We start from the raw sequence: 12,394 nt of genomic DNA, 5'->3' as shown, positions 1-12,394 counted from the left end.
GTGCCATGTGAGTTTGTAAGAAACAGAGCTTTGCTGTACTTTCTGCCTTTGTCAGACCTCAGGCCCTGAAGTCCAAGATTGCATGTTCTGAAACTGGTCAAGTGGCCCTTTTTTGTCCTGAGCACCTGCAGCCCAGTGACCCCTGAGAAGCTTTCAGGAGTTCCCCTTTCTGAAGCATTAAATATTTTTTGATAGCCAGTTAAGGCATTACAACAGCAGAAAGAATTTGTTCAGGGTTACAGTAAGTTTTCATTTTTTGATCAACTCAGAATTAATACAATTTGATATGATAGTTGAGGACTATTTTTTTTCCTCCAAAAAGAAGGCCTTTGAAAACAAATGATGACTTCTTACTGCTTGCATAAAAAGTAATTTTCAGCTCTTGGAGCCAGCTAAAAGAACCAAAGATGAGGAAAATATCAGTTGCCAAATGCACAGTAAGGCTCTCACAGAGATTTCATATTAAGGAGTTTGCTGAAAATTAAAACAAAACCTCTTCTTGAGCAGATCTTACACCACTATGGGGGGCCAGGGACACTGTTGTCACACAAGGAGTGGTGCAGTGTTACGTTTTCCTAACATCCGTGTTGTTGACACTAGACAGTCAGGTGCGCTCATGTGTTTTGATTGATTGCTGGTGAAAGAGCACCTGGGTGTGGGAGTGCCTTCAGCAGCCGGAGGCCTTCCTTTCCACCTTTAGTTTGATGCCTGATGCCATGGAACCGATCTTACTTTAACAGAAAAGAAACCAGAGCAAATAAACCTGTATTATGCCTGACTCATGTAGATGTAGTTAGTTTTGCTGGAACCTTCTGCCTGGGCCATATTTATCAGATGTCTTCGCATGCAGCAAAGACCATGTGCCTCCCCTGTTGACCTTTCTCAGTCACCTGGCGTTTTTGTGCGAAAAGCTGCCAGAAGGGGGTCCACAGTGTGCAGAGTGACTTGGTAAAAAGTTGATTTGCAGAGCTCTCTTCGAAGTGATGAGTGCTGATCATGCTCTTGGGACTTTGTTTTTCAGAGTCAGGGTGAGCGTCTTCTCTCTAGAGAGGCACCTGAGGAGCTGAAGCAGCAGCCTCTGGCCCTCGGGTATTTTGTATCAACTGCCAAAGCGGAGAATCTCCCCCAGTGGTTTTGGTCATCATGTCCACAGGCTCAGAACCAGTGCCCCCTCTTCCTAAAGGTTGGTTTGCTGTCATATTTGAAGTTTTGGGGAAGAGGGTCTTATGCTTAAATTCGGGTTTGGTTAGAGACTTGAATCTTAGCACAGTCTTACTGTGCTCTCTGTTTCTTTCACATCTTCTTATACTCTGAGGGGATTTTAAATACAGTTTGTGGGGGGTGGGGTGGGGAGTAAATCAAGAGAGGAACCCAAAACCATTAACACAGAGGAAGCAATCACGTTAACGCAACGTGGAGACTTGGTGGGGCCCACAGGGCACGAGTCAGGTGGACACTTGGTTGTGTGTCAGTCCATGCTGCATTGCCATTGGTGAAGGTGAGCTTGGGCGGAGGTGATTATTGACTGATCTATTCCTCTTCTGCCATAGGCTTCAGCTCCTTCATTAGAGTAGGGCAGGAGGCAGCTAAATTTACATTGACACATGCTCATTCTTGTAGATCTTGGAATTTAAGGGTTAAAACAAAATATCTCCCACTTTGGATGAAAGAACCCGGAATGAAATCCATGTCTCACCCACAGATTGGCAAGAAGCCAGAAATTTGACAACATGCTCTGTTGGCAGGGCTGTGGGGGAGATAGCCCTGGTGCCAGTAGGAAAGCCAGGTGACACAACCCCACATGCTTCCCTGTCGATGCAGCAATTCCACCTCTGGACATCTGTTCAGAAGAAACTAGCAACACCAAAAAAGTGAAAGCACCCGAATCGTTTACCAGTAAGGGACTAGTTGGATAAACTAGGACATCCGTTCAGTGGGGTGTTAGTTATCCACAATGAAGCGAGGACTGTTGTTGTATATTCAGTCTACTGAGTGTAGATTACCTTGTAGTAATTGTGATAAGGTGCGTGCATGCACACACCTGCTTGTGTTTCCAAAAAGAAACCAGGAGAGGTTAAACCAAACACAATTGAAGCAATTTCCTTTAATGGCTATGACATGCTATGATGAAACCCAGGAAGTTACATAAAAAATCCATGTCCTCATTATTTCCGATTAGACTTGTCAGGATGAACCTAGATTTATTTTTTCCTCTTAAGGCATACATATTTTTTAGCTCGGTCTACTGAAAAAGCTTAAGAGCAGTAACAGCTTCATATCCATAAACAATTCTCTTGCTATAATTGTCATTCTGAAATACCATTTATCATTTGAAAGAACCAGAGTTCCTTTGAAGAAAGGACTGATTATAGGTCTGAAGTAAGAAATATTCAAGATGAATCTATGGTATGTTGTCATACCAAAAAGCAAGAAAGTTGCATAAGATAATTAGAGTTACTTCAAAGGACCCAGGAACCTACTGGAGGGTTCCCATTGACCAATGATGGGACAATTTGAACATAAAGAAGAGCAATGGTAGCAGGAGACTGAAACAAATATATGAGTTCATAATTGTATTGAAATCCAGAACATCTTCTCAGACACCTTCTGAAGCTACTTGAGCAACAATTCATTAATTGGGAAACTAAAAAATAGAAAAGCATTTATATTAACTCTCCTTCACATACTGTATTTCTCAATTATTTAAGAAAGTAAAATTATGCTAAAGCCATTAGGTGAAAAATTGATGGGGAACTTTATAATGAATGGAGCATGCTGATAACCTCTTACCCAGTGATCAGTTGCACTTCAAGTGGGACAGCAGACATTAGTTGCCTTCTGATAGGATGCGGTAAGAAGGACACAGCATCTGTTATGAAGTGTTCATGCACCCTGTTTCCCTCCCTCCCCCAGAAAGAAACTGAGCCTAATTTGAGCCTCTAGATCTGTCAGCTTATGGGAAGTCAGGATAGAAGAACTTGTTGAGTGACTACCAGAAGGAGACAATCAGTCATATCCAGACTTTGTCACCTTTTAGAGACTAAAACCCAAAGAAGCACGGTATCTAATCATTTGCAGTGCATTTGTTTTTGCTGGAAAGCTATATATGGAGTTAGTTGGGACCACATTGGGTTACTGTGAGTTTAAAATTCAGGCTTCTAGAAGCAGTGACTTCTGAGGACTCCAGGGGGCATCTGCTGCCAGCTGACGCGGGTCTGCCTTTTTTCCTGTTCCGTGGTTGATGAGGCCAGGAAGGTAACTGCCTTTGTTCTTTTGCCAGGCTTCGCTGCATCACCACATTTCTGTAGCACAGACGGACGAACTTCTCCCTGCCAGGAATTCTCAGCGGGTTCCACATCCTCTTGACTCCAAAACCACATCTGATGTTTTAAGGTAGATACAGACATAGGCAACATAACTGTACAAGATTACTGAAATAATCTTCCTTCAGTTTTGTTTTTCCAAGGTGTTTTAAGTGTGGAAAGTGTACTGCCTTTTGTGCAGGGAGCACTGTCTGATTAGCCAGTGAAAGCTGTAATCCCCCTGTGTGAGCACTGGATAGTATACTTTGTTAAATTACATAGGTATGTACGAGTACAATTGCCTGTGCTTCCTATTTAAAGGAGGCATTTTATAGTGATGAAAATAGATCAGAATTAGGGGGTGGGTGGTTAGAAGACAGAGCCTGGAACTTAAAGCACTTGGCTTTGAAAACATCAATTTTTTACTCCCCCGACATAGATTTTATAAATAAAATTAACTGGAACATAAATTCCATAGTTGGGACATCTCTCCCAGAAGTGTACACTAATTCTCTTTCACTTTCGCAGGTCATAAACAATCTTCATGTACCTTACGGAAATATGCAAGCTTTTTCTAGTGTTTGGTAACTCTTAAATGATTTGGAAATTAAGCAAAAACCTGATCAACATGATTTTGGCTTTCAGAGTCTCTAGTACAGCACTGTTGAAGAGAAATATAATGGGAGCCACAATCTAATTAAATTTTTTTAGTAGCAATATTAAAATAGTAAAATAAGTTGAAGTTAATTTTAATAATTATATCAATTGTATCAAAATTATATCGGAATAATATCAAGTGTAGGAAAAACAGAATCATTTCAGTAGTTAATATAAAGATATCCATGAGCTATTTCACTTGCCTTTTTTTTTTTTTTTTTTAAATATGAATTCCTTGAAACCAGGTGCCCGTTTTATACAGACAGCACGTGTGACTCCGCCTGTGGCAGTCGTGCAGGGCTAGGTGCAGCGGGTACGTGAAAGGAAGGACCGCAGGGCCCAGGGCAAGAATGACCCAGGCCCTCCTCCACTGACATCTGGAATGCTCACATGTACAGCCAGCGTCCCTCTGCTGCACCTGTGCCTCTGACCTGTGTCTTCTCTCCGGCAGGTTTGTTTTGGAGCAGTACAACGCTCTGTCCTGGCTCACGTGCAATCCGGCCACCCAGGACCGCACCTCCTGCCTTCCCGTCCACTTTGTGGTGCTCACTCAGTTGTACAACGCCATCATGAATATACTTTAATTGGAAAAGCACTTGTTCTCTCTGGCTCAGTTCCTCCTTCCTGCAGCCTCATCTGAGGAGCCTGCTCCACTCTGCAAATGCCCCACGTCCTCTTCTTGAGACCACGCTCTACAGTCCTGCACTGTGATTACTCCTCTGCAGTGCTCATTCCCAGAGGGATTCACTGACACTTCTCTCGTGGACCCGGAGACTTCCATAAGCAGTGACTTTTAGCCAGGGTTATGGTGTGTGCAGCCCCAAACCACTGGTCCACAGGAAGTTTTTTTGTTACTGGTTTTTAAGAGGGAAACAGAAGAGACAGTATCCTTTTGCACAAGAGTCTGTGTTTCCAGTCTCTGTTTAAAAACAAGGGCAGTTTAGCCCTTTTGGATGAAATCCTCTAGTTATTGGTGTATGGCCTGTGGGTTACCCGAACTCCATAATCTGGGACTTTTTAAAGATAAGAACCAGCTCAAGTATATGACTTCATAATGGGGTTTCTGTCTCCCTAGTGCTCCCATCTAGATCAGCATGAATGCTTTGGTTGACTTCATACCTGTGTGTAGATAACAAAAGGTCTGGAGGCGTCTTCATTTTGTTTATTTATTTTAAGTTGTTTTGTCATGTTTTTTGTGACTTTTTGATTTTTTTTTTTTTTAATCCATGAGGACCAGGTACAGTAGCTGAAACCCAACTCAGATCCACCATAGGATTCTTTGACTACATACCTCTGTCCTAAAAGCCGGAAAAGGAGTGAAAACAGATTGGGGAGATATGCCTAAAAAGTAATATATTCAAAACCACCCAGCAGTAGGCTTTATTAAGAACAAACTGGGTAAACATTCTGCCATGTTTCTTATTAAAAGTGGCCAGCGTTTCATGAAGGATAACATTTTTTTATACAGAAGGCAGTCAAGCTCAACCCAGAGCCATGGAGGCAAGTACCTTCATTAGTTTTATATAGTCACAACGGAAATATATTTTCTAGTGAATTCTTACTGAAAGCCAGGTCTCTCCTCTCATTAGCTCAAAAGGGACTCATGTACATATCATAATTGAAAGTGTTTGCTCATAAAATCAGTTATAAATATGGTGACTTTTTTCTGGACCATAGGAATATTATTTCAAAGAAATATTACAACTTAACCATTAAATTAGTACTTGAAGTTGAGCCTTTGTGGTGGGACTTTTTAAAAAAAAAATAATAATGCCTTTTTAAAGCATTAATGGCTAATTGAAGTATTTTATGACTCCTCATTCCAGGCCCAAGAGGGTTGTCTTTAAGACCCCGTTTCTGACCCTGATGTTGCAGCGTATTTCTGTCTGAGGGCAGCGGGCATGGGCTTGCCTCCCGCAAGCCGCTCTGGTCAGGCTGTTGAGCTCTAGTCATCTGTGGAGAGAATCATGCAAATTTTAAAGTTCTTCCAAGAGACTTCCATATCCTGGTTATTAACAAAAAAACAAAACAAAACAACAAAAAAAAAAAAGGAAAAATGTAATAACTGATATGATTTTGTAAAAGTATTTTTCTTGAAATAATCTAACGTTTAAAACATTATATTAAAAAAAGTTGTGTGGTGGGAATATGTAAGCAGAGAAGTAACTTGTAAATGGATAATTTTATTCTCTGTGCCACCAATGGGGGGGGGTGACTTTCGCAATGTATAGGTTAAAAAAAATCTGATATATCAAACCATTTGTATCTAATATGTACAGTGTAAAATTGACTTTAAAAATATTGCAGTGCTATTTTTTCTTAATCAGAAAGGAAAAATTCTCAAGGCCTTTTGAAGAGCATAAGATGATGAAGATTGTAAACTTGTATAAAGTTATCTTGGTGAGAAGACAAATTGTAAAGTAGATATTTGTAATCTTTTACCACTTTGGGGTTGCTTTTTTTCCCAGAATTCATCAGAACTTTGAATTTTTTTTTTAATATGGGCTGTTTTTAATGCAGGGGCTTTTCTTCCCTAAAAACCCAATTCTAAGCAAAAAAAAAAGAAAAAAAAACACAAAAAACAAAACCCCTACAAAAACTAAAAAAAAAAAAAGGCAGCAAAGGGTAGTTTTCATCTGGTGTCTTTTATTTAAGTTTTTTAAGTTAAGAAAAGCTGGTGACATATTTATACGTTTTTGTGCAAAAATAAATGAATGGCAATAGATTTTAAAAAATCTTATTATGTACTTCTGTGTGAAAAAGTCTGTATAATATTTCCCTTAAATATGCATTATTTTACTTGTGAGTTTTTTACTGAATTAATCTGAAATGTACAAGCCCTGGATTTGCTACAGAGTGAGAAGTTATTTTATTTTTTTTTTTATTTTTAATTTTGGAAATTCTGCAGAAATCAGAACTCTTACCATGGTTTGAACTAAAAAGGGGAAGCGGGGAAGGGAGAGGGTGGGATTGTGCAGCATGCTTGTATGTATATTTCAGAACCTTTTTTAAATGTAAAAGCTGTACATTTCTGGGAAGTTCTGAATTTCTTTTGTTTCCTTTTTTCCTTCAAGCATTTTGCAGTGAGCTTCTTTTATATATAGCAAACAATTTGAAAGAATACAAAAATATGTGAAGTTCATTTAAAACTACAGTATAGCGCTGGTACAGTACACTAAAGACTTTGATAAAAAGAAACAATACTAAAAGGCCTCCATTTTAAATGTCATTCATATATACCTTGTGAATGAGAGCTATATACTTTTACACACTTTTTTAGAGGAATAAATTATTGAATTACTGAAACTTTGAGTGGCTTTTTTCCCCTCCCATCCTGTCTTTGTAACAAAATGATCCACACCTGTTCAGAAGGTGTATGTGTAATGGATTGAACATTCCTTGGCTAGGAGCCAGGCTCTACCTTCCAGAGTAAGATGGATGTAGGACTTTACTGCCGTGACCCCCCTAACCAACAGTCGTTCTCAGATGGTGTTCTCATACTCCAGGGTATTAGTGCATTCCCACATTCGTGTTGAGAGCCTACATACACGATGTTGAAGTAGGAGCCCTGGTGGTTAGTTCTGTAACTGTTCTGAGTAGATCAGATCCATGACCCACAGATGGTGGTCAATCCTAGAGCAAATTATAAGTCTGTTTTACACTTCCTTTCTCTTTACGGTCTGGGCCAGTTTCTCTTTGATATTCCTTAGAAATAACAGATCTCTCTTTGCTTTCTGCCCTGTTCACAGGCTGGTGACAGTAGAATGCCATCTAATACAGCAGGTGCCTTCAGGGCGCTGGTTGACTGCACAGCCGCCACTGTGTCCTCCTTCTTGGGTCCGTCCATTAGGGAGAACCACAGGCTCTCAGGGGCAGAATCTAGCTCAAATGGGAAACCCCAGGACTTGGCAGAGCTTACAGTCAAAGTTTGACTAAATGTTAAAAGAGCTTGCTTTTAACCTTCCTCCATCCATTTAGAAATATGCATTGTTCTGAATTTAACATTGTTGGAGCCTAGAGGGAAAGCTGTTGAGACTGCTCAGCCTCTGTTCTTTTATCTGCCAACGAAGGACAGGCGTGAGTCTGAGAAATGCTTTGCAAATGGCAATGCCGTGACCATGTTATTGTAGTTGTACCACTGAAGAAGGTGGACAGCAAGGCCACGTTTCGGTTAGAAGACCACTCCCATCTCTGCCTCACCCGTCACCACGGCACTGTTTGTAATGCTGCTGGCCAAAAGCATTATAAAAGAACCACACATTGTAATCAGGTCAGTCCAGTGATTCCTGTGTCCCTTTAATAAGCAGAATTAGATGATAACTTTTACAAGTGTTCATTAGCTTAGATACTTAACTCCTACATCGGGTGGGACTTGATCCAATAGTTTGTGAATGTTGTTTTCATAAGCACTGGCTGCACCAATTTGGCAACCGCAGCCAAACCTCTTTGAGGCAGGAGAAGTTAACTGTTGAGTGCATTTACACATTTTGCAAATCAGGTGAAGAAAAATCTGACTGGGCGCTCAGGAACCATCAGCTTCTAGCCATTTGCTTTGCTCCAATTCCACGCCACTTCCTGTTCCCGCTCTTTAGGAAGGTGTGGGGCGCGGATTTGTTCCCAACAGTTATCAAAGAGCTAAAAAATATATATATATATATATATTTGGTAAAAAGTGCAGTTTGTCCGTAGAAGATTTTAAAAGCAGACTTCTCATAAGACTGCTGAAGCAGGAGCCACATACTGAAACTTGTCCTTGCCACTTGTCCTTAACACACACAAGCCATGACGTAAAGAACATTTTTTTTTCACTTTTGAATCTACCACATGCTAAAATCCGATCAAAATGCAATTTTAATGTATCGCCATGTTATCTTGTTGTTAAATGATTTGCTTGTTTACATCCCCTTGACAACAAGTTCACTTCCACAGTAATTACTTAATGCCATTAATACCTAATGAGACACCATTAGAAAATTCTGTTGTGCCGGGTCACTGTGTGGTTGTAACGATTGCCCTGGGCATCTTACTCCACTTGGAACCAGACCTACCAGTCTTCTGCTACTGCAATTGAAAATTTCAGGTCAAGTTTTTTTTTAAAAAAGATTTTTTGACATTTCCTGCTTCTGTCTAAACTCCAAAGTAATGAAGCAGATACGAAATAGAAGTTGATGAGGAAGAAAGTTTAATCTTCAGGATGGAGCTTGGGTAAGACTGAAGTATTGATTTTTCTCTGTAAAAGGTTATTTCCTCAATAAACATTAGTTACCAGGTGATAGGAAGGCACAGACAACATGAGGGTCAGTGCCAGTTTTTTTGTTTGTTTGTTTTTTTAAACAAGCAGGGGAGTGAGAAAAGTACATGTTTTGTTTTAATAATCTGCTAAAAACTGCATTTGTCTGGGCTGTTACTCCGTGCTGTTCACTTCTAGGCGTCAAAGCAAATCTGTCTGAAAAGTCATTAATATCACCCCCTACTCAGATCAGGCAGACCACGTACAAATGAGCCGCACATGGTGTGTCCTGCCTGCTGCTGCCTATTTTATGCCTTCATTGCCCTTTAGTAAATATGGCACATTGCAATCTACCTGTTTCAGAAAGCCAGACAACCTTCAGGAAAATCGGCCACACCAGAGCTTAGAGTAAAAGGCAAAATGTGTGCTCTGGGGGAAAATCAGTTTAATTTAACATGTAAAATAGTACTTGTCTTATTTAATTTGAGCTTAAATATCTTTCAGTAAACATTTTGTCAGTTAGCTTCTCTCTTTTAAATCTTTGTTCACTTAGAGGTCTTGATGTTCTTAGTAAATTTATACGCCTTGTTTACATAAATAACTTCCTGTCTGCTGTCATGCATATGAGTTCTCATTCTGGAAGAGATAATGGTCACATATACACATGTACACCAATTTTTGTTCCTGTTGATAGATCTCTCCACAAAGCTTAGAGAGGTTATCTCCCTTGTCAGGTCGAGGGAGGTCAGGTGTGCCTCCCAGGATGAAACTGATGACCTTCCAGTCATTTTTTTGGGACACAGGAGCATTGACCTTGCATGACAACTGTGTTGGGCTGAGAGTAGGCACCCAGGAAACGTTAGCTGAACACAGACTATTGAAAGAGTGGAATCCACCTCAAAAATTGGAAATAATTTAGAAGCAAATTCACCACATCTCGCTGCCTTTTTGGAGAGCAGAAAATATATATATTAGAAAATACAGGAACTTCTTTCTTGGTGGTTGATTTAGGTTTTCTATTTCCTCTGTCAATTTTGGTAATTTGGATTTTTATAGAGGAAAAAAATTGAGTTTTCCTAATGTATTAGTATGCAATTGTGCAGAGTACTCCCTTAATCCTGAATGTGTTGTTTTTGGTCACATATGTTCCTTCTCATTTGTAACAATATTGACGCAGAGTTTCTTTCCTTGATTTATTTTCTAGTAGGGTGCTATTTCTTTGTTTTAATTTTTTCCCAAAGAAACAGCTCATTGATTTAACAATTCTGCTGTTTTTATCCTGGCTTTTATCTTGCTATTCCTTTTCCCAGTTTCCTTAAGGGTTTGTTTCATTTTCCTTGAATCTTAATTGCCTGCTTAGTTAATTTATTTTCACTTTTGATGACACAGGCATTTAGAGCCCGGGGCCTTCTGGATGCAGGTGGCCCTGCTCAGATGATAAACAGAAGTCTTCATGTGTGTGCCTTTGTCTAGGGAGAGGGTCTGCTGCATCCCCTTCTCAGAGGTGTCTGACTCGAAAGGGGTAAAATGACTGATCTGGGACTGTGGTAAAACTGATTACATCCTGCAGGTGTTGATGTTTTAGCATTTTCATTCTTATTTTTAGACTTAGTTCTTCATTTCCTTTTTTTTTCTTTTTTAAATAAAGGAAAGTTCTCTTCAAATTTAAAGTCTCTTGGACTCTAATTTTCTCTTACTGCAATGTAATCTAGTTATGATTGGTTCTTGCAAACATTCTCTGGAACCTTCAGAACAAGGTGTGTCCTGTTGGGCAGTACTGTCCACAGAAATACGATGTGAGTCAGAAATGTAATTCTCTATTTTAGTAGCCACATAAAAAGGTAAAAAGGTGAGATTAATTTTAATAATATATCTCATTTAACCTACTATGTCCAGGTTCTTATATTTCAACATAAAATCTTACAAGAATTGTCAGATATTCAGCATTTTTATTTTTGCACTGAGTATTCAAAATCCAGTATTTATTGTACATTTACAGCATATCTAAATCTGGAAGCTAAATTTTCGATGGTTAAAATAAAATGTAGTTCTACCAAATAATAAAGTTGCATTTAATAGGAAAAGAAAAACATTATATACTGCATCCCTATTTATTAAATTTTAATTGAATGTTAATTAAAATTAGTTCAATTAACATTCAATTAAAATTTAAAAATTAGTTCCTCAGCCAGGCTTACTGCATTTCGGAGTGTTAGACACATAGGCATCCTACTGGAAGTGTGGCGCCAAGCATTAAGATTTGAAACCAACTAATTCTATCTTGGGTGTATTTTCTTTTTCTTCTACACCCCTGTCAAGACCTCAGATTCTGTCCTAGGTAGGTAGCAGGAGTTAAAATTTCCCACTGCGATTTGGGGCTGTCCTTTTTCTTTTGTACTACGTTATTGGTGCATAAAGATTTATGATGTATTTTGTTATGTAATTTATCTCTGTATCTTGACCCTTCGTAATACTTTTTGCTTTAAATTATCTTTTGATATTAATTTTGCCACTCCTGTTTCCTTTTATTAGAATCCTGGTGTTATATCTTTGACCAACCATTTATTTTGAACCTTTGTCATTTTGTGTTAGGTGTTCTTCATACACATTGTTGCATTTTATTTCTTAACAGAATAATCATTTCATTTCAATAGGGTGATTTTTACCATTTGCATTTCCTGTTCTGTGTTATATTTTGACTTGTCAGCCAATTCTTATGAAAATACACATATTTATTTGCTTTTACTTTTTAGTTTTGCCTTTTTTGTGTATGGACTCTATTTACTTTTATCTCTCAAAACACTTTGGAAAGAAACGTTCGTCTTTGAATTCTGTCAGCGATTACCGTAAAGCAGTCCATAAACATTCAGAATACTCTTGCATTCGTTCCCATTCAAAAACCAACAAATCAACAAAAACCCCAAGAGACCCTCTTATCCACCATCCCACCTCCCACTCTCATGGGCCTGAATGGCCCGCCCTGCAGCAGCCAGCTCCCAGTCCAGGCAGGGCGGCCCGCAAACCCACTCCTTCCTTCCGCCGGTGGTGGGGGGCTGGCTTCTAGGTTCGGCTCCCCTCCCGCCTCCATCGGCTTGCCTTGCCTCCCAGAGGGCGCGCATCCTGGCTCTGTCGCAACCGGGCCGCTCCTCTCATGAGCGCCTCACTCACCGCGTAGTCTCGGGGAAAGCCAACCCGTGGTTTGCGG

At 39.6% G+C, this 12,394-nt stretch overlaps 1 protein-coding gene across 2 annotated transcripts in view; it reads left to right on the top strand.

Annotated features, from left to right (window-relative positions):
• The window catches only part of MED13L (mediator complex subunit 13L), a 286,581-nt gene extending 274,647 nt beyond the window's left edge, over positions 1–11,934 (top strand). For both annotated transcript variants that reach the window (XM_004753301.2, XM_004753300.2), the window contains exons 29-31: positions 1,022–1,183; positions 3,281–3,393; positions 4,411–11,934. In XM_004753301.2, the coding sequence (XP_004753358.1) occupies positions 1,022–1,183; positions 3,281–3,393; positions 4,411–4,543 (408 nt within the window). In that variant the 3' untranslated portion in view covers positions 4,544–11,934. The remainder of the gene's footprint in view (positions 1–1,021; positions 1,184–3,280; positions 3,394–4,410) is intronic.
• Positions 11,935–12,394: the final 460 nt, after the last annotated feature.

This window comes from Mustela putorius, unplaced genomic scaffold (assembly GCF_011764305.1).
Source record: "Mustela putorius furo isolate JIRA1106 unplaced genomic scaffold, ASM1176430v1.1 tig00537248_pilon_pilon_pilon, whole genome shotgun sequence".
In the NCBI taxonomy this organism is placed as follows: Eukaryota; Metazoa; Chordata; class Mammalia; order Carnivora; family Mustelidae; genus Mustela; species Mustela putorius.
This window is presented reverse-complemented; position numbering and strand designations above follow the sequence as displayed.